Here is a 23,299-nt window from a genome sequence, read left to right as displayed (position 1 = left end):
CAATTATAAATGTAAATAGTTATATAGGCGAATAGAGGTGCAGATTTATGATGTTTTCTGCAGATTAAGGAATCATTTTGTTATTCCTTACCTTGTTGGCCTGAATGCCTTTATATCTGATTCACAAATTAAATCATGATTCATGTTATTAGTTAACTGGTTAATATTCGGCCTGCAGACACAAAATTATATTTACACTATCTGTGCCATTGGTTTATAACGAGGTGGGGATCCCTTGTAACTACTGCATTGATTCAACTGGGTTATTATCAAAGGTCGAGTTATGTTTATCCAGAAAAAATTTTAGTTTTTGAGGGTAGTTTCAGTAAAAAAAGATTTTTTTTTTGGATGAAAAAAATTAATTTTTTCCAGATTTATTATTTCTCGAAGCTGCAAACAGTTTGAATTCTAAAATATTCCAGCTAAAACATGCAGAAGTCAATGGCAGAAGTCCCTTGAACCATTTGAAGATTTTTTAGCCTTCATGATTTTCATTTTTTTTTTTGGTGGTTTGTTCTCGAAAACTCAATCAACTCGAGTTATTCGAGTTTTTTTCGCCGATAACTAGATCAGTTTGAGTATTCCCCCTCGATTGCATTGATTCGAGTTTTTCACATTCTGTTTTTTCATAAATAAGCAAACATTCGACTTGTGAGTTTATTCAAGGTAGAAAAAAAAACCTCACAAACTTGAAATTTGATAAATAACCCCCTCAGAACCTTATGGCCAATAAATGGCAAACACTGACGGAACTGTAAAATATGTTAAGAAAATGGAATTTTTTTTTAAATAGTATTCCCTGTGTTATTGGCCCTTCCTTGCCAGCATTTTGCTGGTTAACATTTCCAGAAACTTTTCCCTTGCATTATTATTATTATTTATAATTCTTGTCCCTCGTTTTTCCGTCCACATAAAAATGAATCCTTCAGCTACTGCCCATGAAGGTAGCCACTACCATCGTCTCTTGTGTCACAAAGCTGCTTTTGTTCCAATAAGTCCAAATTATGTACCATCGCTTGAAGATGAATGTCTGCTATTATATCTGCTAATATTTATATTTAAGCGATGCTTTTATTTACAGCACTCTGTCCTCCTTTGTCTCTGTAGGATTCCTTGAGTGACATCATTTTCTCCTAGTCTTTTGCTGGATCTTTTTTTAAGACAGTACATTTGTTTGAATACAAAGGCTTAAACAGCTCTTTCCGGACAGTACGGACGTGGCAAGTTTTGTTCTGATGGTATTGCCTTAGCTGATCACTAAAGTCCTTATGTAACATATTCACATATCCTTGTGGTTCACAGAGACCCTGAGGAAAAAAAAGCAAACATGCAGGGGGTTATGTACTAATCTCCGAATTCAAAAATCCCAAAATATTTGTGATTTTTTTTAGTATAAAATCTGACTTTTAAAAAATCACGAATTTTTCGGAATTTATTATACCCCGCGGATGGAAAAAGTCAGAATCAGAAAATCCGGCATCTCAGACCTGTCGAGGTTGCATATAAGTCAATGGGAGAAGTGCCAAATTTTTTTTAATGTGTGCTGGGTTTCGAGCAATACCCCGAAGTTTTCGGGCAAAAAGCATAAGATATCTGAGTTTTCAAGTGAAAAATACAATAAAATCGTGAAAATCTGATTTTTTCCCGCAAAGCAAATTTTCAGGAAAATGTAATAATAAATAAGCGTAAAAAACCAGAGCGGATTTGATTGGAGTTTGTAGCAGAAAATTTTGAGATAAAATCGGACTTTGATAAATAACCCCCCTCCCTTAACTCAGGAGTGCCCATACTTTACTGATGTGGGGGGGTCTACATTTTTAGTGATGTTGTCCCATTATGATCTACATCCATAAAATTATTGTTAGCATTGGTTCCATGAAAAATATTACTTAAATATTAGATTGATTTATGAGAAAATGTATATTGCTATATTTAACAGACAGCTATTTCTTATGTAACCGTAACAGAATAAATATCTGAATGAAAAGCATGAAACAGGAGGGTGATTTGGACAAGCTGTTTCTTGACAGTGTCTTGAGATCTTCTGAGCACCAGCAAAAGGTCTACTGGTAGATCCCAATCTACCTTTTGAGCACCCCTGCCTTAACTGCTTTTACAAGTCCGACTCCTAACCAATAAAGGGGTTAAATACTGAGTAGAAATAACATTGGTGGTTCATGTGTAGACTGAAGACAAAACAAAACCTTGGCATTTTAAGCTGTGGCTGTACTCCAGAATTTAAAGGGGACCTGTCACTCTAAGAAATTATTCCAAATCCTATGTTATGATGTTAGTCAAGCAAAATAAACTTCACTTACACTTTATAAACTATTTAAATCTTATTTCTTTTAGTCTTGGAATGAAAAAATTACATGAAGCAGGCAGGCGCCATTTTGTGAATATTGTTATTAAGGCAAGCTTTTCATCATGCCAAAATCTTGTTTATGCATCAGAATGGCGCACCTGATGTCCATTTTCTTGCACTGGCTAACCAATTAGATGGTGAGGAATGTGACGAGTGCAGTGACATCAAGGAAGTGCAGAATGGAAAGTGAAAGTAATTGCCTCTGGCATTCAGTATATGATTGACAGCTAAGATTTTTAAATGAGTTCATAACGGGTATGGATTTTTAAATATAAAAAAAGATTTTGGGTTTTATGCTTAATTTGAAAATTTATTATACAGCTTTTTATGTCTGGGTGATAGGTCCCCTTTAAGGGCCAGGGTGGGGGAACATGTTGAAATTAACCCTGTCTTTGTTTTGGGAAGTCTCCTAGGCCCTGGTGTAGTGGCTTAAAAGTAGCACACTCTACCCATTTATCCTGCTTTTATAATGCTGCCTATGGTATGGTTTCAGGAGGGGCCACTACAGTTGGATCATGCAGTGTAGAACAGCCTCTGCTGCTTCTTCCTACAGGGAACTTTGCATACTGCATCCTGCATTGTAATTGAGCCCTAATAAGTGACCTCTCATATCTCATCTTATCTACCTTATGGAGAGTCAGAAAAAGGGCTAATATAAAGCACATACACAGGTACAAGTTGAAATATAAAGGAGCCCAAGAACTTCAGAGGCAGCTAAAGGGACAAGAATAAAAGAGAAAACAGAATTGAATCCCAGACGGGGATGAAACATAAAGGAAGGGGGCTATGCACAGGTAAGCGAGAAAGGGGAACATGGGGATTAGTGTCAAGGTTGTACCTTAAACTTTTCAAAGAATTCCTTGTATCCTCCCTTTAAAATATATAGTTCTGGATAGTGTAGGTGAGGATATCTGTTTGCATTTCTGTCCAAATTTCTTAGTAAGCGGCACCTTTAAAGACAAAGAAAGCAAATGGCTTAAAAAATATATGGTCAGCATTCAGAGGATGTACATTTTAAATACTATATGCAAACAGAGGAATAATGCAACCTGTGTATATAACTCTTACTTTAAAGTAGAAAAGGTACCCTGCTACTCTGCAGTAGGCTGGCACAAGCCTGGACCCACAAAATAGTAGATCCGGAGTCAGATTGTAAAAGGTTAAAATGCTTACATATTATTCTCCATAATTAAGAACCAGGGCCTGACGCATTTCATGTCTAGCGACACTTAGGGCCTGACGCATTTCATGTCTAGCGACACTTAGTCACAAATGCTCTGTAAGGCTACATCCACATTTATTGTTATTGTTACTTTTTAATATTCATCGTTCTATTCAGACCCTCTCATATTAATAGTTATCTTATTCAAATCAATGCATAGTTGCTAGGGTAATTTTGACCCTGGCAACCCGAATGCTCAAACTACAAACCGAAGAGCTGCTGAAGAAAAAGCTAAATAACTAAAAAAAAAAAAACACCAATAAAAAAAAATGAAAACCAATTGAAAATTGCCTCAGAATATCACTCTCTACATCATAAGTTAATTTAAAGGTGAACAACTCTTTAAAGGGGTTGTTCACCTTTGTGTTAACTGTTGGTTTGATGTAGAGAGGGATATTCTGAGACTAATTGCAATTGGTTTTCATTTTTTATTATTTGTGTTTTTTGAGTTATTTAGCTTTTTATTCTGCAGCTCTCTAGTTTGCAATTTCAACAGTCTGGTTGCTAGGTTGCAAATTCCCCTAGCAACCATACACAGATTTGAATAAGAGACTGGGATATGAATAGGAGAGGCCTGAATAGAAAGATTAGTAATAGAAGTAGCAATAAACAATAAATGCGTGGCATTACAGAGCATTTGTCTCTTAGATGGGTCAGTGATCCCCATTTGAAAACTGGAAAGAATCAGAAGAAAAAGGCAAATAATTCCAAAACTATAAAAAAATAAAATAATGAAGACCAATTGAAAAGTTGCTTTGAATTGGCCATTCTATAACATACTAAAAGTCAATTTGAAGGTGAACCACCCCTTTAATTTGATAAAAATACTGGCAAGATTAAGAGAGATTTTAAAAGTTACAGGGTAATTTATTACAGGGCATTTATTGAAACATTGATAACAGGCATATGTAATGAAAGGTTTGCTAGATGTCATCATCTATTGCACGTAACATACAGACAGTTTGCTATTGTCCCTTTATTGATTTTGAAACTTTCACTTTCACTGATTTTTATTTACCCAAGCAACCAGGCTATGGTTTAAATAGCAGATTGGAAAATGAATAGCAAAGGAATTGAATAGAGTAATAAGTGATTTATATGAAGGATGTAAAAGGAGGAATAATCTCGTTTCTGGGGTCAGTGACCCCCGACATCCAGATATGAATTTTTGGATGAATTATGGCAAATTAAAAAGAATAAAATGGAAAGTAGTTAAAAAACAAAAAAAGAAAATCACACGGCAGCAAACAGTTTCATGATTACAGTAAGCAAAGGGATATACAGTATTTTATTTTAGAAAAATGTATCTAGTTTACACACAGTTTTGGAGCTCTCTCGGAAGAGAATTCACAGTGAAAGATCAGGAGGGTCGTGCTTTTGGGAAGAGTGTCATTCTTCAGAAAGGTGTTGGATATATGATCTTCTTTGTGCAAATTGAAGGCTCCCTGCGAAAGATACAGAAATGAAATCAGGTTTTTGCAGAAGGTAATGAAGGATGGGTACATTACAATATTGTTGCTATTCATACTCAATACTTATGTCTATGTTTATATACAAATACTGTGACTGGCAGTAGTTAGTGCAAGGTAAAAGATAAGTACCTTTGTGATTCCTGCGTATAAGTTACCATGTGAACACTATAGGGCTGATTGACTTACACTTGTATCTTTTTGTTTCCCTGAATCAAACTTTTTTGCACTAAAAATCATGTATTTAACTCTAATTACTCTAAACCATGAAAAATTCTATATTTATTAAGTGTAAAACCCACAATAAATTCTAAAACAAAACTTCTCCATCTAAAAGCTGGTGGTGCACATTTACTAAGGGGCGAAGTGACTAACGCTGGTAATGATTCGCCAGCGTGATGTCATTTCATTACTTCGCCGATTAACTAACGGGCGCAGTCGTCACTTCGTTAACCAAGGAGATAGACCCTAACTTTACTTCGCACTCCAAGCCAGGTGAATTTTTGCTCTGGCGAATGGATGTAACTCTGCAAATTCAGTAAGATGGGGATTTTACTGAACATTACTTCTTTCGCCAGACTTGCCTTCACCAGTTCAGACCAAGCGTTTTTGGGACCGCCGGCGACCGTTAGTAAATCGGGGAAGTTCCGAAATGACGCCACGCTGGTGAATTTTCGCCAGTGTTAGTCACTTCTCCCTTTAGTAAATTTGCCCCTATGAGAGGTGTCCTTTGCAAATTTTAAAATATTTCTCTGCTTTAAGCTTTTAGGCTTTTTTTCTTGTTTGCAATCACACGAAAATTCTTATGAAAACAAGGATTTTGAGGTTTTCATATTCTTAATCATATTGCTTCTATGATTTTATTTGTTCAAGCTTTTTATATTTGGATCTTTTTTAACTCTTTTTTTTATTGATGTTTTAATACAAGTAAAATCATAAGCAAGTTAATTAAAGGAAAAGAAAAAGAACAAAAGCATGGAAAAAATGATGCAGTGCAATGGAAAATTGCAAAGTAACACAGGATTAGTGATGGGTGTTTTTCTTCGTCAGCCATGGATTTGCGGCGAATTCGCCACAAAATTGTCACGCCACAAAATTATTCGGATGGCTATTGCCTTTAATGCATTTGGACAAAAGAGTTGTGCCTATAAAAATTGTCGCTTGCCTCAAAATTGTCACGCGTCAAAATTATTTTGATGCCCATTGACTTCAATGTGTTTTGCTCAAGTTCAGGCTAGTAATGCAACTTTTGCTAAAACAGCATTTATGAAGCTAATTTGGACATTTCTATTCTCTGTTGTCACTGAACAGTTAAGGATCCATTTTGTACTACATACATTTTATTGTCTTCCTTAGCTTTTGCTGTACTTTTAATTCCGTTTTTCGGAAACCTGTTATCCAGAAAGCTCTGAATTATGGAAGTATATCTCCCATAGACTCCATTATAATCAAATAACTCATATTTAAAAAAAAAATATTACTGTAATAATAAAACAGTAGATTGTACTTGAGCCCAACTCAGGTTTTATTAATCCTTATTGGAGGCAAAACAATTTTATTGGGATTATTTAATGTTTAAATTATTTTTAAGTAGACAAGGTATGGAGATCCAAATAACGGAAAGATCCCTTATCCAGAAAACCCCAGGTCCCGAGCATTCTGGATAACCGGCCCTATACCTGTAATATAATAACTGTACTTATTATATACCTTAATGTGCCCTCCAGCATATTCATATGGATATCGACAATCCACAATATGGTATTGCTGCACCGCATCTTGATATCCACCTCTGAGAAGCTGGGCAAGCTGATGGTAGGGCAGTAAAGGCAAGAGTTACAATAGAGATATTCAAAGCTGCATCTTGGGATAAATATATTTTTTTTAAAGCTGTAATCACAATTTATTTCTTGAACTAATATTGATACAATTATTTATACATAATGGAGTTATCAAACAGGAATAAGAATAAAGCACTGAGGTTCGGGTACATTGCCTTGCAATGTAACACAAAATTATTGGGGGTTAGAAAAGAAGATACAAATATTTGATCGGTAAAATGGAAGAACAAATATATGAATTGGAACACTGCCTGTTCCCAAACATCGGTGCCTGAGCTCACTAATACTTTTGTGGCTAAGTGGAATCAAATCCCAGCACCAATATTCAAACATCTAGTGGAAAGCTTTTCCAGAAAAATAGAGGCTTTTATAGCTGCAAAAAGTGGACCAAATTCATATGAATATTCTTGATTTCAGATTGAGATGATGGAGAGGAAGATATCCACATTCATTTGGTAATATAGTGCATTGAGTGCTCTGTGATCTGCACACAAGAACATCTCACCATCAGTTACCCATAAAGCAGTATTGGTCAAAAGTCATAAACAGACCAGTTTTGTTTATGTTTATAACTTAATTAAAAGTGATAGTTTTAAATCAAAATATTGAGCAGATAAAGAGTGACAACGTGCAATATACAGTGATGAGTATGGGAAATATGGCTACCATGGTATTTGCTTATTAATAGAATGTGAATATCATGGCAGCTTTTACTTACAGTGGTGCAGCTAATATATTTAAGGTCCTGGTGTTTTCCTGTTTCCAAAGGTAAGCAATAAGCCTAGAAGGAGTTACAAAATCAAAAAACACAAGATATATAAATATATCTATAGATACAGAGATTTAATATAATCAAGAAAACTTGTAAGAACTTCAGTCCATTCATCCCTCGGCCTGACTGTTTGCCTTTTAACCCTTTGCATTATCATACTTCCCATTATTCACTGCTATTGTAGCATGCCTCTTAATTGCATTAAAGGGATGATTCTAAAGCTGGCAATACACATACCCATAATATGTTAGAATCTGAATTCTTGCCTGATTTTTGGGTATGCGTGGTGGCCCAACAATCCCGACTGACATCCATGTACTATGGAAAATGGCCAGTTCATGGATCAGCCATGTTTAATTTTCTAATCTGGCAGTGAACCATATCTGGCAGTGTATGGTGTATCGGCAGATTAGAAACTGAAGCCCTTTGTCATTTCCTGCTGTTCTGTTCAAACAGTCTGCCAAAATGATTGATGCTGTGCATTCCTCCTCATAATGTAAGCATTTGGTGGGATATCAATAAATATGGGAAGGATAAAGAATAGTAGGGCAGATGTTAGAAATATCTTTTCATATTTATCAGACTATCTCTGAGTGCCACTGTGCCCTTCCCTCTTAGGGGCAGATTTATCAAAATGTGAGTTTAGAGATTAATAAATAATAACATACCCATGTTCTAATCATTCCTATGGGATTTTTTGAACCTTATTTCTCAAATTGTGAGTTGTAACTTTTACCCATTGGTAAATACATTTAAAAAATGTTGGATACGTTTTTATTTAGTAAGTCTGTCCCCAAGTGTGGCTGCAAACTGCATTTGTGCACTGCAACTGTACATTCCATCTGGCTGTGTCAAACAGATTAAAGAGGTTTATTAACAGTTGTAAACATGCAGGCACTGCTCCTTGTATTTCAAATAAAACAAAGTTACTTTCGTAAGGAGAGTCTGGGCAGCAGTCCAGTCTGGTTCATGATCCATTCTGATCCATGTGTTTTATTCATACTAAGCATGTTTTTAACCTAATGTTTTTTAATTGGTTAACGTACTTTAGAAAAGTCTCCAATAAGATGTTCATCTTCAATTTCAGCAGCATGAAACTGAGGGCTAATACCATTCACCTAAATTAAGCAGAATTACAAATTATGTCACCATATCCACATATATAACAGCAATAAGGAAAAAGTTTGTATTTATCATTGTTGTAAGACAATGGCATCAATTTCACTTTCCTCACATTTGATTAAAAAGGTACTTTGTCTAGAAGTCTGATAGTTAGGGGGTTATTTATTAAAGGTCGAATTTTAGAGTTTTTTTTATACCTTGAATTAACTCACAACTCAAATGGTATCTAATTTAAGAAAAAACTCGGATGGAAAAAACTCAAATCAGCAAGATGGAGGTTAACAACCCGAAAACTCAATTAAGTTTTCAGCAAAAAAAATTTTTAAGACCCTGAAAATAGCTAGAATCTGAAAAATAGCTAGATCTGAAAATACACCATCTAAAACCTCTCAAGGTCATGTAGAAGTCAATGGCAGAGGTCCCTTGAAGATTTGAAAATGTTAATAGTCTTCATGATGTTTGAGCTTTTTTTAGGAGGTTTTGCCTGAAAACTCCATCAATTGAAGCAATTTGAGTTTTTTTTTTACTCCAAATAACCTCGAAAACTTGATTTTTTTTCGTGGAAAACACAACTCGAATCTTAATAAATCTGCCCCTTAGAGTTAACTCACACGTGTTAATGATACTCTTATTCTCAGGGGCGATCCTGGCCCCTCCGCCACCTGAGGCAGCAGCAGTTGCTGCTGCCCCCTCTCCCCCGGAAATTCGCTTTTAAAGTACCAGGAGCAGCATTTTTGCTGCCCCTGGTACCTAGTGGGGCACTGCCGCCTGAGGCGACAGCCTCAACTCGCCTCATTGGTGGAGCACCCCTGCTTATTCTAATGTTACTGTGGGACCTATATATAAATTAGAATTCCCATTCTTACAAAATGTTGACAGTATTTCTCCCAAGGGACATGACTTTAAGATGCACTTTAAGTAACAAAAAATACCACCTTTAAATTAAACAAACGTTAGAAACGCGTAGAAAGGCTAATTTTAAGCAACTTTTCAATTGGTCTTAATTTTTTCTTTTTTATATTTTTTGAATTATTTGCCTTCTTCTTCTGACTCTTTCCAGCTTTCAAATGGGGGGTCACTGACCCCATCTAAAAACAAATGCTCTGTAAGAATACAAATTTATTGTTACTGCTACTTTTCATTACTCATCTTACTATTAAGGCCCTCTGCTATTCATATTCCAGTCTCTTATTTAAATCTATGCATGGTTGCTAGGGAAATTTGTACCCTAGCATCCAAATTGCTGAAATAAACGGAAGAGCTGATAAATAGCTCAAAAAACACAAAAAAATAAAACCAATTGCAAATATTACTCTCTACTTTATAATAAGTCAATTTAAATGCCCCCCCCACTGCACATGGAGCAGGGTATCAAAGGCAGTAGTGATAGTAATAAATAAAATGCAAATGACACAATGAGATTATGAGAGCACTCCAAAGATAACTGAAACATGGAGGTGTCATTGAAATGCTGCTGTTCTGCATAAACTTGCACAAAAAGTGGTTTGGTCCCATCTTCCTAAACTGTTTACATGCATCCTTGTCAAAACAAATACTTTGCATAGGCCTACTGCCCAAGGAACATGCTTTACTATGACCAGCTTTCACTCTGAGTCTCTTCCCCCTTAGTTATATTGTAATACAGCAGCATAAGCAGAAGAGGCAGGTAGATTACTTATTAAATAGGGCCCCTCTGGTATGATAACACGGTAGGTAAATTCTGAAATCCTTCTCTACTTACAAACGGTCTCTTGTTTTCTGGTCCTTTCTTCCCTTGTCTTTTGTCGTTGCCCTGCTTGGCTAATTGCTTCACTTTGGCTTTCTCAGTCCGTTGCCTGGGTTGCTCAATAATGTGTTCCACTCTATCAAACAGGTCTGAGAGCTTCATCCGGGATTTCTTTTTGGGATTGAAACAGAAATAGAAGCAGTTCTACAGGATTCTTGTGTAATTACTAAGGCATTGCATCCTATGAAATAAATGTATCCAACGTAATATACTGGAGGATCCTAGATTAAAAACAGAAAATGTACATTTGCCATTACTGTTAGTACAGGTATGGGGGCTGTAATCCAGAATCCTCGGGACTTGGGGTTTTCCGGATAAGGGGTCTTTCCGTAATTTGGATTTCCTTTAAATCTATTAAACAAATCATTTAAACATTTGTGAGGTTTTTTCTACCTCGAATAAACTCACAACTCGAATGTTTGCTTATTTATGAAAGAACTCAATGAATGCAATCGGGGAGGGGGAAACTTGAATACTCTATGGGGCACATTTACTAATGGTCGAATATCGAGGGTTAATTAACCCTCGATATTCGACCGTCGAAGTGAAATCCTTCAAATATCGAAGTATTTACCACATTTCCTGCGATCGATTGATCAAAGGAAAAATCCATCGATCGAACGATTTTCCTTCGATCAGAAATTTGTTACAAAGCCTATCGGGACCTTCCCCATAGGCTAACATTCATGCTCGGTAGGTTTTAGGTGGCGAAGTAGGGGGTCCAAGTTTTTTTTAAAGAGACAGTACTTTGACTATCGAATGGTCGAATAGTCGAACGATTTTTAGTTCGAATCGTTTGATTCGAAGTCGAAGGTCGAAGTAGCCAATTCGATGGTCGAAGTAGCCAAAAAAATACTTCGAAATTCAAAGTATTTTTTATTCTAATCCATCACTCGAGCTAAGTAAATGTGCTCCTAATTGATCGAGTTGTCTGCAAAAATACCTCGAAATACCTTGAATTGATTGAGTTTTCAAAGGCAAACCAACAAAAAAAAACCCCCCCCCCCAAAAATGATGAAGGCTAAAAACATCTTCAAATGGTTCAAAGGACCTCTGCCATTGACTTCTACATGACCTCGACAGGTTTTAACTGGAGTATTTTCGGATTCAAGCTTTTTGCAGCTTCAGGGGCATAATAAATCATGAAAAATGTAAATTTTTTAACCCAGTTTTTACTGAAACTACCCTCAAAAATTAAAATTTTCAAGAAAAACACAACTCAACCTTTAATAAATAAACCTCTAAAACAATAGGACTGGTTTGCTTCTAATAAAGTTTAATTATCTATTAGTTAGGATCAATTACAGAGAAAAAAGGAAGTCATTTTTAAAAATCTGAATTGTTGGATTAAAATGGAGTCCATGGGAGACGGCCTTCCTGTTATTCTGATCTTATATTAAACAGGAAGAAAACCACACATCAGCTCTTTCCATTATATTATAAATACTTTACCTTCTGTATTCCTGGCTGAGATGCATTTTCCTCACGTTCTCTCATTTGTAATCTTCTAGTTGATTTTTTCTTAAACCCAAAAAAATGCATTCGATTATACGTTTTTTGTTTTTAAAAAGCCCCCAAACAGATATGAATTGCCATATTGCATAAACTTCCTTAATTTTTTTTATCTATTCCCATAGTTGCAAATGATTCATATATGCAACAAAATGTATCTCATAGTAGAAATAGCATTATAGTCATTGGACTCCTTTGCCTGTTGCAGTTCAACAACATCTGAAAGTTGTAAGGTAGCCTTTATGTTATACAGTTTGGGGGCACTCACCAGCCGGATCCTCGCTCCGTAGGATGACTCACTGTAGAAAAAAAGAGAATTATTTAAGAAGTAACATAGTGCCAATATGGTAAAGACATGGATTTTTGATGTACTGATTTTTATTGTTTATTTAGTAAAGTCTTTGTTATGTTATAGAACTATGTTTTCTTAACTTATGAACCTAGGGGGTTATTTACTAAATTCCGAATGCAAAAACCCTGAAAAATTTGTGATTTTTTTAGTATAAAATCTGACTTTTAAAAAAATCACGAGTTTATTATACCCAGAGGATGAAAAAAGTCGGAATCAGAAAATCCGGCATCTCAGACCTGTCGAGATTTGGATTTTTTTCCCACAAACCACATTTTTGGGAAAATCTAATAATAAATAAGCGGAAAAAACCTGTGCGGATGTAATCAGAGTTTTTGGCAGAACATGTTGAGATAAATCCGGACTTTGATAAATAACCCCCCTAGGGTCACAAAATGAGTGTACTTCATTCATCACTATGTGCTAAACTGCATCAAGATTTAGGGGCAAATTTACTAAAGGGCGAAGTGACTAACGCTAGTGAAAATTCGCCAGCGTGACGTCATTTCGGTACTTCGCCAATTTACTAACGGTTGCTGTCGTAACTTCACTAGCGAAGGAGATAGACTCTAGCGGCACTTCGCTCCCTAACACCTGGCGAATTTGCGCTCTGGCGAATGGACCTAACTATGCAAATTCACTAAGATGTGGATTTTACTGAACGTTACCTCTTGCGCCAGACTTGCCTTCGCCACCTCAGACCATGCGAAGTGCAATACAGTAGATAGGAGTTCCTCAAAAAATAGTTGAAAATTTGAAAGTCCCAAAAACACTGGCGACTTTTAATTTTTCAGGGTGATAGGCTGCAAAAGATCGTAATTTTTTTCTGGGGTACCCGGCTTCCCCCCCTGCATTTCCTAACATATGGCACATAAACTATACAGTGGGCTCATGTGTAGGGCAATATAACAACTCTATTTTATTTTATTAAGGTTTCCCGGGCTTGTGTAGTGTAATGTATTTGCTGCAACATATACGTCCATTCAACTGTAACTTTCCGCCGTATGCAAATTAACCAACGCTAGCGTAACTTCGCCATTGTTCGGTGCCCTGGACACTTCTTTGGATTTTAGTGAATTAGCTTTGTCCTGGCGAATCTACGCCTGGCGAAGTGTTGCTATGTGAGCGAATTTTCGGAGGTTAGTAAATTTGCCCCTTAGTAAATATTGCCTCCATTGTCCCGATGCAATGGAAATGTTTGTAATGTTATTTATCAAAGGTTGAGTCTTAGAGCTTTTTTTTACCTCGAATAAACTCGAAACTCGAATGGTTTCTTATTTAAGAAAAAACTCGTATGGCGAAAACCCAATTCTGCGAGTCCCGCAACCAGAACACTTGAATTAATCGAGTTTTCTGCGCAAAAAACCTTGAATCCTCCAAAAAATATTTTGGATTCAAGCTATTTCCAGGGTCAAGGTAAAATAAATCTTGAATATTTGAGTTTTTTTTAACCTGAAAATGTGAGTTTTGGCAAAAAACAAAACATGAAAACTCGAATTTTCAACTTGAACCCTAATAAATAACCCCCTTAATGGGATATTTTATCAACGTGGAGATGGGTTTGACTTTAAAAAATTATTGCTCAAATAAAAATAATTTTAATTACTTTTATACAGCACTGATATATAGATGTGTAACCATCTAGGTCTGTGTGGATAAGAGTTAATGACACCAATATGGCAGCATCAAAGCCTCTTTATAGATGCACGAGATGTCCTTCTACTCCCCCTCATAGGAAATACCTATAAGCTTTAGGGAATATTTGTAAAATAATAAACCACAGTCCACCAGAGCAGTTTTGTTACCCTCTTTTCTCTTGTATGGGAGTATGGGGCATTTATCACTATGAGATTGAGACCATATTAGTGAATAGAAAGTGGTGAAATTTCACTCCAGATGTATTTACTGATTCACCTTTATATAACAATCCTCTTTGGTTTGGTTTCACAACAGCATGACAATTAAATAGAACAGCAGCAGATATAAATAGCACATATTGTAAAGATTTTGCCTGAAATAGTTCTAGGAATCTATCATGGCCCACAGGGATCTTGAAACTGAGACAAAACACCAGGATCAGTTTTAGGGCAGGAAAAAGGCAATTGCTTTGAACCTACAGCCTTGGCTAGAAAATACTTGATCTTGAATGTGGTCTGCCGAGGAGTTTTTGCATTCCATACACACATTAATATTAAAGGAAAACTAAACCCTAACAGCGAAAATGGCTATAAAAAATCCCATACTTTACATACTGAATTTATTTCACTAGCCTAGAGAGTTGCACTGTGCCAGGAAAAACAAACCCCTGCTCTTTAGAATATAGAGTATGACATAAATCCATCTTACCATGGGATAATTATATTGCTTTGCAATAAATAATGACAAAGGATTGCTTTCACAAATCAATATATTACCTTGATTGAACAATGCTTTGATCCAGCCTTGGTGTAGATAAATTAAGAGGGCCTTTAAATGTATAAAACAAATGATTTATAAAGTTAATCATGCTGGAGGTGGTAGCGACACACATAAATAATTTGGTTTTGGAAATTGTTAGCAAGGACATATTGTACCCAATGACAGTCACAAGAACCATAGTACAATTCACAATAACATATACCAGTGATGCCCAACACATGGCCGGGCCAAGCCGACAGAGCATCCCCTGGACTGCCCGTCCACATAGGTGCTACTAAATAGCCAATCACAGCCCTTATTTGGCACTCCAGGAACTTGTTTCTTGCTTGTGTTGCTCGCCAGCTCTTTTTACATCTGAATGTTGCTCACGGGTGAAAAAGTTTGGGGACCCCTGACATATACTGTATCAACTCAATTATTTCCCAACTTTTCCATTATGCGGGCCGGCCCGATACCCTTGGGTCGGGCGGGTTCGGGCCAACCACACTGATCCTCTTGTGGGTCACGAGTTGAGCACTTCTGTCTGCTCTCCCCGCCTGCGACCTTAGACTGCCGGCTCCCAACATCTGGCTTCCTGTTTTATAGACTTGCTCCTGCCCCGCCCCATTTGTGACATCATTGGAGGGGCAGGTCTATAAATGGAGGGGGGAAGGAGGGTGTGGGCAGGTCTGGATCGGGTCGAGATTTTCTTGACCAGGCCCCGACTGGCAATCTGTGGATTCTGGCAAATGCCAGAGGGGCTGCTGTAAATTGCCACAGACAATTACTATTTATTGGGCTGGTAAGGAGCAGTTCGGGCCTCTGTGTGGGCCTCAGTGTACCTAAAATGCCAGGGACCACCCTTTAATTTACACCTGCGTGTCTTGCCTATTAACACTCCTACTGGTGCCAGCTCAGTCCTGTGCAAACACTGTTATTGATGCCACAATATTAATGACTAATATTTAGGTGGTGGACATTTTGAACCTGACCAACTTCGTGCAATTGTTTGCACCAATGCAATTATGCTTGAATATTGGGTGAGAACATTGCATTGTGTGTAAAAAATGGCAACTTGCTCTGGATTTAGCAATTCTCACAAAATATTCCTATGGATTGCAATTTAAATATTAGTGAATTAGTGTTTGCAGTAACATAATTAGTGCCCCAAGGGCACCCCTATGCACTAGACCCCATTCTTTTTACTGACCAGTTTGCCAGCTTGCAGTACTGCAGGTGCACTGAGGGCAGAACCTGTGAGAGGGCACCCTCTTCTCCTCATCACCCTCCTAGTCACCCACTGAGCATTTGTGAAACATATCTTACATCGCCCTAAGGACCCTTTCTGTCTAGGGCATGGGTTAATAGTAGGTTGTAGGAATGCACCGAATCCAGGATTTGGTTCGGGATTCAGCTTTTTTCAGCAGCAATCAGCAGAATCCTTCTGCCTGGCCGAACCGAATCCAAATTCTAATTTGGATATGCAAATTAGGGGTGGGAGGGAAATTGCATGACTTTTTGTCACAAAACAAGGAAGGGAAAAAAGCTTCCCTCCTTTCCACCCCTAATTTGCATATGCAAATTAGGATTCGGTTCAGTATTCGGCTGGATTTTTCGCAAAGGATTAGGGGGTTTGGTTCGGCCGAAACCAAAATAGTGGATTCGGTGCATCCCTAGTAGGTTGTTGACAACTTTGAATACTAATCGTCCTCTATAAGCTTTATTGTGGAGCAAAGACATGGAATATTTTGTGGTGCCTGGTCTACAATAGAAAATAGAAAGTGGAAATGCTTTAGATGGCATTGGTGGAGGGTAAATATGTTGAATGAATGAATGAAGTCCCAATGTATACTGCGTTTTTCAGATTGGAATTAATCTTATTTGGCTTTAGTGTAGGGAATAAGCAGATAATCAATCATATTATTATTTCAATATTGGGAGCGTTTTAAAAGACTAAACATGGAAGCGCATTTAGTGGGAAAAAATGCCAATTTTAGAGTTAATATGGGTATGGGACCTGTTATCCAGAATGCTTGGGACCTGGGGGTTTCGGGATAACAGATCTTTCCATAATTTGGATCTTCATATCTTACGTCTACTAGAAAATCATATAAACATTAAATAGTGATAAAATAGACTGGTTTTGCTTCCAATAAGAATTACTTATCTTAGTTTGGATCAAGTACAAGGTTCTGTTTTACTATTACAGAGAAATTGGAAATCGTTTTTAAAAATGTGGATTATTTGGATAAAATGGCCGTCCTTTCCATAATTCAGTGCATACTGGATAACAAGTTTCCAGATAATGGATCCCATCCCTGTATAGTTAATAAAATAGTTAATATCTGCTGATTTGCAATTGTGGATAGGGGTTCACACTTGTAAGAGGGTTTTCTTAATAACCCTTAAACCTGATTTAGAAGAAGAGTTTGTCCTGACCTGTAAAACTCTTTGATTCCATGGAGGCTTGAGTCTGGTTGGTTGGTTCTGTGGGGCTTGGACTCTGAGAGTCAGGAGACAGCTTCAACCTTCGTCTTGGTGTGATTCTGGAGAGCATATAATGAATCATTTATAAATTCTCTTGGCTGGGAGATATAAATGCGCTGATGGTGTTTGTCATTCACATGGTGGTTACTGACTTCTATTGTTACGCTAATCAATTTTGTTATTTATAAAGCAAATCTGAGACTTTTTGTAATTATAATCAAAAAAGTTACATAAAGGTTTTGCTTAATATAAAAGATTGAATTTGCAACAAATACCATTTAAAGGACCATTTATTTACACAAAATTCAGAAAATACAGAAACTGATAATTGCTTTGGAAATAACAATAGCTCCCAATCAAACATATGTGGTTTACAAAAACAGTAGCAAATAAAAATACATGAAATATTTTCCACCAATCCGTTCTCTCTATATATATATATTGTATAACAGAACAATATGCATACAGCAAATCACCAAACTTTCCCAACTTATTATAAAGGGTCATTTATGACCAAGTGCGATGTGCAAAGTGCAACTCCAAAAGCAAATTGCCATGTATTCTACACATAGAGGCCCATTTATCAAAGTCCGAATTTATCTCAATATTTTCTGAAAAAAACTCTGACCAAATCCACATGGATTTTTTTGCCTTATTTAATACACTTTGCCGAAAAATTGTATGCGGGAAAAAATCATGAAAAGCACAAACCGTATAAATTTTGCGTATTTTCCACCCAAAAACTCTGATTTTCTGATTTTTGCCCGAAAACCACAAAATCTTCGGTTTATTGCATGAAACCCAACCCAGCCCAGATTAAAATGCTACCTCGCAAGGTATGAGATGCCGGATTTTCAGATTTGGACTTTTTGTATATGGCCACCTTGTCGAGGTGCATCACCCGGTATCCTGTGTTAAAATGGTGCCTGCATCTGATTCGGCACAAATGTATTATGCCTTTTGGGGCAGCCCACTGTGGAAGCCTTGGAATTACTGCTGCATTAAGGGGGTGGTTCACCTTTAGGTTCACTTTTAGTATGTTATAGGATGGCCAATTCTAAGCAATGTTACAATTGGTCTTCATTATTTATTTTTTATAGTTTTTATTTATTTGCCTTTTTCTTGTCTCTTTCCAGCTTTCAGATGGGGGTCACTGACCCCATCTAAAAAACAATTGCTCTGTAAGTCTACAAATGTACTGTTATACTCCAATACATATTCTATTATTCAAATAAATGTATGGTTGCTATGTTAATTTGAACCCTAGCAACCAGATAGCTGAATTTGCAAACTGGAGAGCTGCTGAGTTAAAAGCCAACTAACTCAAAAACCATAAATAATAAAACATGAAAAGCAGTTGCAAATTGTCTCAGAATATCACTCTCTACACTTTACTAAGGGGCACATTTACTTAGCTCGAGTGAAGGAATAGAAAAAAAATACTTTGGATTTCGAATGTTTTTTTTCGGGAGTGCCTTTTTATATGGTCGTGAAACTCCTCGGTAACTTATAATATCCTTATAATTTACAAGAGGGGGTACTTTATTCAAAAAAAAAAAAAATAAAAAAAAAAATATATATATATATATATATATCATCTAAAAAGACCAGCAACAGCAGGATTTTAGTAAAAAAACAAAACATTGTATTTATGTGTGCATATACATATATACTGTATATACAGGTATGGGATCCATTATCCGGAAACCCATTATCCATAATGCTCAGAATTATGGGAAATCCGTCTTCCTTAGACTCCGTTATAACCAAATACTTTTTCTCTGTAATAATAAAACAGTCCATTGTGCTTGATCCAAACTAAGAAATCATACATCCTTATTGGAGGCTGACTGATGCTTATATCATTTTTTAGTAGACTTAAGGGTTGGAGATCCAAATTACGGAAAGACCCCTTATCCGAAAACCCCCAGGTCCCGAGCATTCTGGATAACAGGTCCCATACCAAAGTATAACCAATATACATTGATGAGAAAACAATTGAATGAATTACTGGTTAACATTTTGTGTAGCTTTTATACTAGGGATTAAGTGGTGTGTGGGATGTGTTTATTCGCTGTACATTTTCTCCGCAGCAATCTGGTTGCCCTGCATATGGCTCTGCTGTTGTGTCGATAGGGCTGCTGGCTTCCAGCTCCCTGTTGTGTTTCTCTTATTGTATCATGGCTTCTATAGCAACAAGCTTTGTCTGATGCTCATCGCTGTGTGCCATCACTGGTCTTCCAACAAGCCTGCTAGTACATTCCCTTAAAGAGGTTGTTCACCTTTAAATTAACTTTTTGTATGATGTAGAGCAGGGATTCCCAAACTTTTGAACCCGTGAGCAACATTCAGAAGTAAAAAGAGTTGGGGAGCAACACAAGCATGAAAAATGTTCTTGGGGTGCCAAATAAGTGCTGTGATTGACCATTTGGTGGCCCCTATGTGGATTGTCAACCTACATTGAGGCTCTGTTTGGCAGTGCACCTGGTTTTTATACAACCAGAACTTGCCTCCAAGCCAGGAATTAAAAAATAATCACCTGCTTTGAGGCCACCAGGAGCAACATCCAAGGGGTTGGAGAGCAACATGTTGCTCACGAGCTACTGGTTGGGGATCACTGATGTAGAGAGTAATATTCTGAGACAATTTGCAATTGGTTTACATTTTTTATTATTTGTGGATTTTGAGTTATTTAGCTTTATATTCAACAGCTCTCCAGTTTGCAGTCAGCAACCTGGTTGCTAGGCTTCAAATCACCCTAGCAACCATGCTTTGATTGAGACTGGAATCTGAATAGGAGAGGAACTGAATAGAAAGATGAGTTATAAAAGGTAGCATTAAAATTTTGTAGTCTTACAGAGAGCATTGTTTTTTATTTTTTTGTGACCCTCATTTGAAAGGGAAAAAAAAGTCAGAAGAAGGCAAATAATTCAAACACTATTCAAAAACTATAAAAAATAAATAATGAAGACCAATTGAAAAGTTACAACTTATATTTGGCCAATCTATAACATATAACATACTAAAAGTGATTTACCTTTAAGTAAATTTTTAGGATGTTATTGAATGGACAATTCTTAGCAGCTTTTCAGCTGGTCTGATTTTTTTATAGTTAAATTATTTGTCATTTTCTTATGACTCTTTCCAGCTTTCAAATGGGGGGTCACTGACCCCATCTAAAAAAACATGCTCTTTAAAGCTACAAATGTATTGTTATTGCTATTTTATATTACTTGTCTTTTTATTCAGTCCCTCTCTTATTCATATTCCAGTCTCTTATTCAAATCAATGCATGGTTGCTATAGTAATTTGGACCCTAACAACCAGATATATATATATATAATATATATAAATAAAACTTAGCAGGTAAAACTTAGTCCCTTTGTAAAATGTATACATAGGACTGGCCAGATATGGGATGACTTTGACGTAGTTGGCCAGCTTAAATATATTGCAATATATGGACAAACAATCCCTGTTTTGTTTAAAGGGTAAGGCCTTTTTCAGTAGCAGTATGCACAAAATGTCTCTGTCTTAAATATATTGATAATGGGTTGAGTGCAGAGGACTCTTGTATTTGTCTATATGTATTTTGTGGTCACAGCCTCATTGCACCCCCGCCTAATGGTTTTAAAAATTAGTGGTGAGCACAACTTTCCCTTATTATATATATATATATATATATATATATATATATATATATATATATATATATATATATAGTAAATAAAGTACCACTTTTTGTAAATTATAAGGCTATAATAAGTTACCAAGGAGTTTCATGACCATATATATATGTTTATTTTTATACAGGTCATGGAACTCCAAGGTAACTTCTAATATCCTCATATTTTGCAACATGGGGTACTTTATTTATTATAATAAACAAGTTTTAGTGAGTCATGTGACAAAAATGACATCACTACTCACCGTTTATAACTGATGACATCACTACTCACCATTTATATAGTGAATAAAGTAGCCCCTCTTCTAAAATATGAGGATATTATAAGTTACCGAGGAGTTTCATGACCATATAAAAACACGAGGCCGAAGGCCTCGGAATTCCGAGGTAAATTCTAATATCCTCATATTTTACAACTGGGGGTACTTTATTTATTATAATACACAATTTTCAGTGAGTCATGTGACAGAAGTGACATCAGAACTCACCGTTTATAACTGATGACATCAGAACTCACCATTTATAAGGATCTAATTTCCAGGATATTCATGGCTTTTGTGTATTTTATATATATATATATATATATATATATATATATATATATATATATATATATATATATATATATATATAAATAATTACAATGCTTTGCTGCATCACAGCAACTTAGAACATCACACGTTTCGATCCACCGGGGACCAGTGTCAGGATATATGTAAATAAAGGGCCCTTTCCCGCCTTGAATTAAAAAAAAAAGCAAAAGCAGTAATAATACTAATGAAATTATACTCCATTAATTCTATGAAAACTCTTATTTCAGAATATGTAACAGTTACTACCTTTCCTTTCTGACAGTAGCATCCTGCATCACCCACGTCATCAGTACTGTGGATAATATAATATCTAATATAATATAAACAGGGGAGAGAATGGGTTACCTGTGCTCACAGTTCAGAAGTCCCATGCTACCAGATAAAGAGGAGACCGGTGACAGGCCGAGGTCTGGGGAGAACGTAAGCACTTCGTCCAGGCTGCTATCTGAGTTCTCATTCTCGTTTCTCCAGCTGATATATTCGGGGTTACCCTCATTAACCAACTCTGGGGCTCCCACAAAACACGACATGCTGCTGCTGCCAATTCTGCTTAATGTTAGTGGCTAAATTGTTTCATTCAGATGCACCATTATAATTAGTCCTGTGTGTGTTTAGAGCTGCATCCGTCCACAGGCTTTGATTTACTCCTATTTGAAAGTCCCTCTCTGACAGCTCCCAGTCCTGCCCATGGTGACAGTAGCCACAACAAGCAGTGCAGGGAACAGCTGATTAGCCACAAGGCTGGATACCAGGTCGCTTGCTGAAGCTCAAAGCCTTGTTCAGCCTGTTTGGGGGAGGGGATTAAGGAGACTATAACGGTACTATGGCATCATGGAATCAATAGCGTCCCTACTCCTGCTCTCTCTCTCTCTCTCTCTCTGGGGAAGTTTTTAAACATAGGAATCCCTGGGACTGTGTTCCTATAGTTATTTAAACATTTCCTACATTGGGGACAACAAACAAGCAGCCCTCCACCTGCAGGGCAGGTACAAGTATGGGACCTGTTATCCAGAATGCTTGGGACCTGGGGCTTTCCGGATAATGTCTCTTTCTGTAATTTGGATCTTAAAGGGGGTAGTTCACCTTTAAGGTAATTTTTAGTATGTTATAGAATGTCCAATTCTAAGCAACTCTTCAATTGGTTCAGAGTATTTATTTTTTATAGTTTTATAATTATTTGCCTTTTTCTTCTGACTCTTTGCAGCTTTCAAATGGGCTGACCCTTTCTAAAAAGCAAATGCTCTGTAAGGCTACACATGTATTGTTATTGCTAATTTTTATTTCTCATCTTTCTATTCAGGCCCACTACTATTCATATTCCTGTCTCTTATTCAAGTGCGCGGTTGCTAGGATAATTTGAACCCTAGCAACCACAATGCTGAAATTGCAAACTGAAGAGCTGCTGAATAAAAAGCTAAATAACTCAAAAACCACAAATAAAAAAATAATAATAAAATAACTCAAATAAATCGGATCGGGAAAAACCCCAATAAAATCCATCAAAAATCTGAATAGTACAGTATAGTTTTTCTGACTTTTTCCCGAATCCTTCATTTATTTCAGGTTTTATCGGATTATAGGGTTAAACCCAGTGAAAACAGTAATAACTTTCAATTGGAATAGGTTTCTCTCCCATTGACTTATACAGAATGTCGACAGGTCTGAGATGACGTATTTTTGGATTCTGGATTTTTGCAGC

The 23,299-nt window shown here is 36.6% G+C and overlaps 1 protein-coding gene across 1 annotated transcript; it reads right to left on the bottom strand.

The window, feature by feature from the left end:
- Window positions 1-353: 353 nt before the first annotated feature.
- On the bottom strand, window positions 354-22,361 carry XB5832479.L (provisional ortholog of cell division cycle 25C L homeolog). The gene is made up of 12 exons (XM_018225258.2): window positions 21,946-22,361; window positions 17,275-17,381; window positions 14,853-14,904; window positions 12,358-12,388; window positions 12,030-12,098; window positions 10,533-10,688; window positions 8,716-8,787; window positions 7,616-7,678; window positions 6,767-6,865; window positions 4,908-5,032; window positions 3,204-3,315; window positions 354-1,307 (listed from the first exon to the last, which is right to left on the bottom strand). The coding sequence occupies exons 1-12, from the start codon at window positions 22,128-22,130 to the stop codon at window positions 1,134-1,136; spliced, it is 1,245 nt and encodes a 414-aa protein (XP_018080747.1). The 5' UTR covers window positions 22,131-22,361; the 3' UTR covers window positions 354-1,133.
- Between the last annotated feature and the right edge of the window lie 938 nt (window positions 22,362-23,299).

Source organism: Xenopus laevis, chromosome 7L, assembly GCF_017654675.1.
Source record: "Xenopus laevis strain J_2021 chromosome 7L, Xenopus_laevis_v10.1, whole genome shotgun sequence".
Taxonomy (NCBI): domain Eukaryota; kingdom Metazoa; phylum Chordata; class Amphibia; order Anura; family Pipidae; genus Xenopus; species Xenopus laevis.
Note: the sequence above shows the minus strand (reverse complement) of the source record. Positions and strands in the feature narration are given on the sequence as shown.

Coding starts and splice junctions, on each gene's coding strand:
- XB5832479.L (XM_018225258.2), bottom strand. CDS start 22,130: ATGTCGTGTTTTGTGGGAGCCCCAGAGTTGGTTAATGAGGGTAACCCC. Junction 14,905..17,274: donor GGAATCAAAGAGTTTTACAG/GTCAGGACAAAC, acceptor ATACATTTAAAG/GCCCTCTTAATTTATCTACA. Junction 1,308..3,203: donor AATTCTTTGAAAAGTTTAAG/GTACAACCTTGA, acceptor TTTTTTCCTCAG/GGTCTCTGTGAACCACAAGG.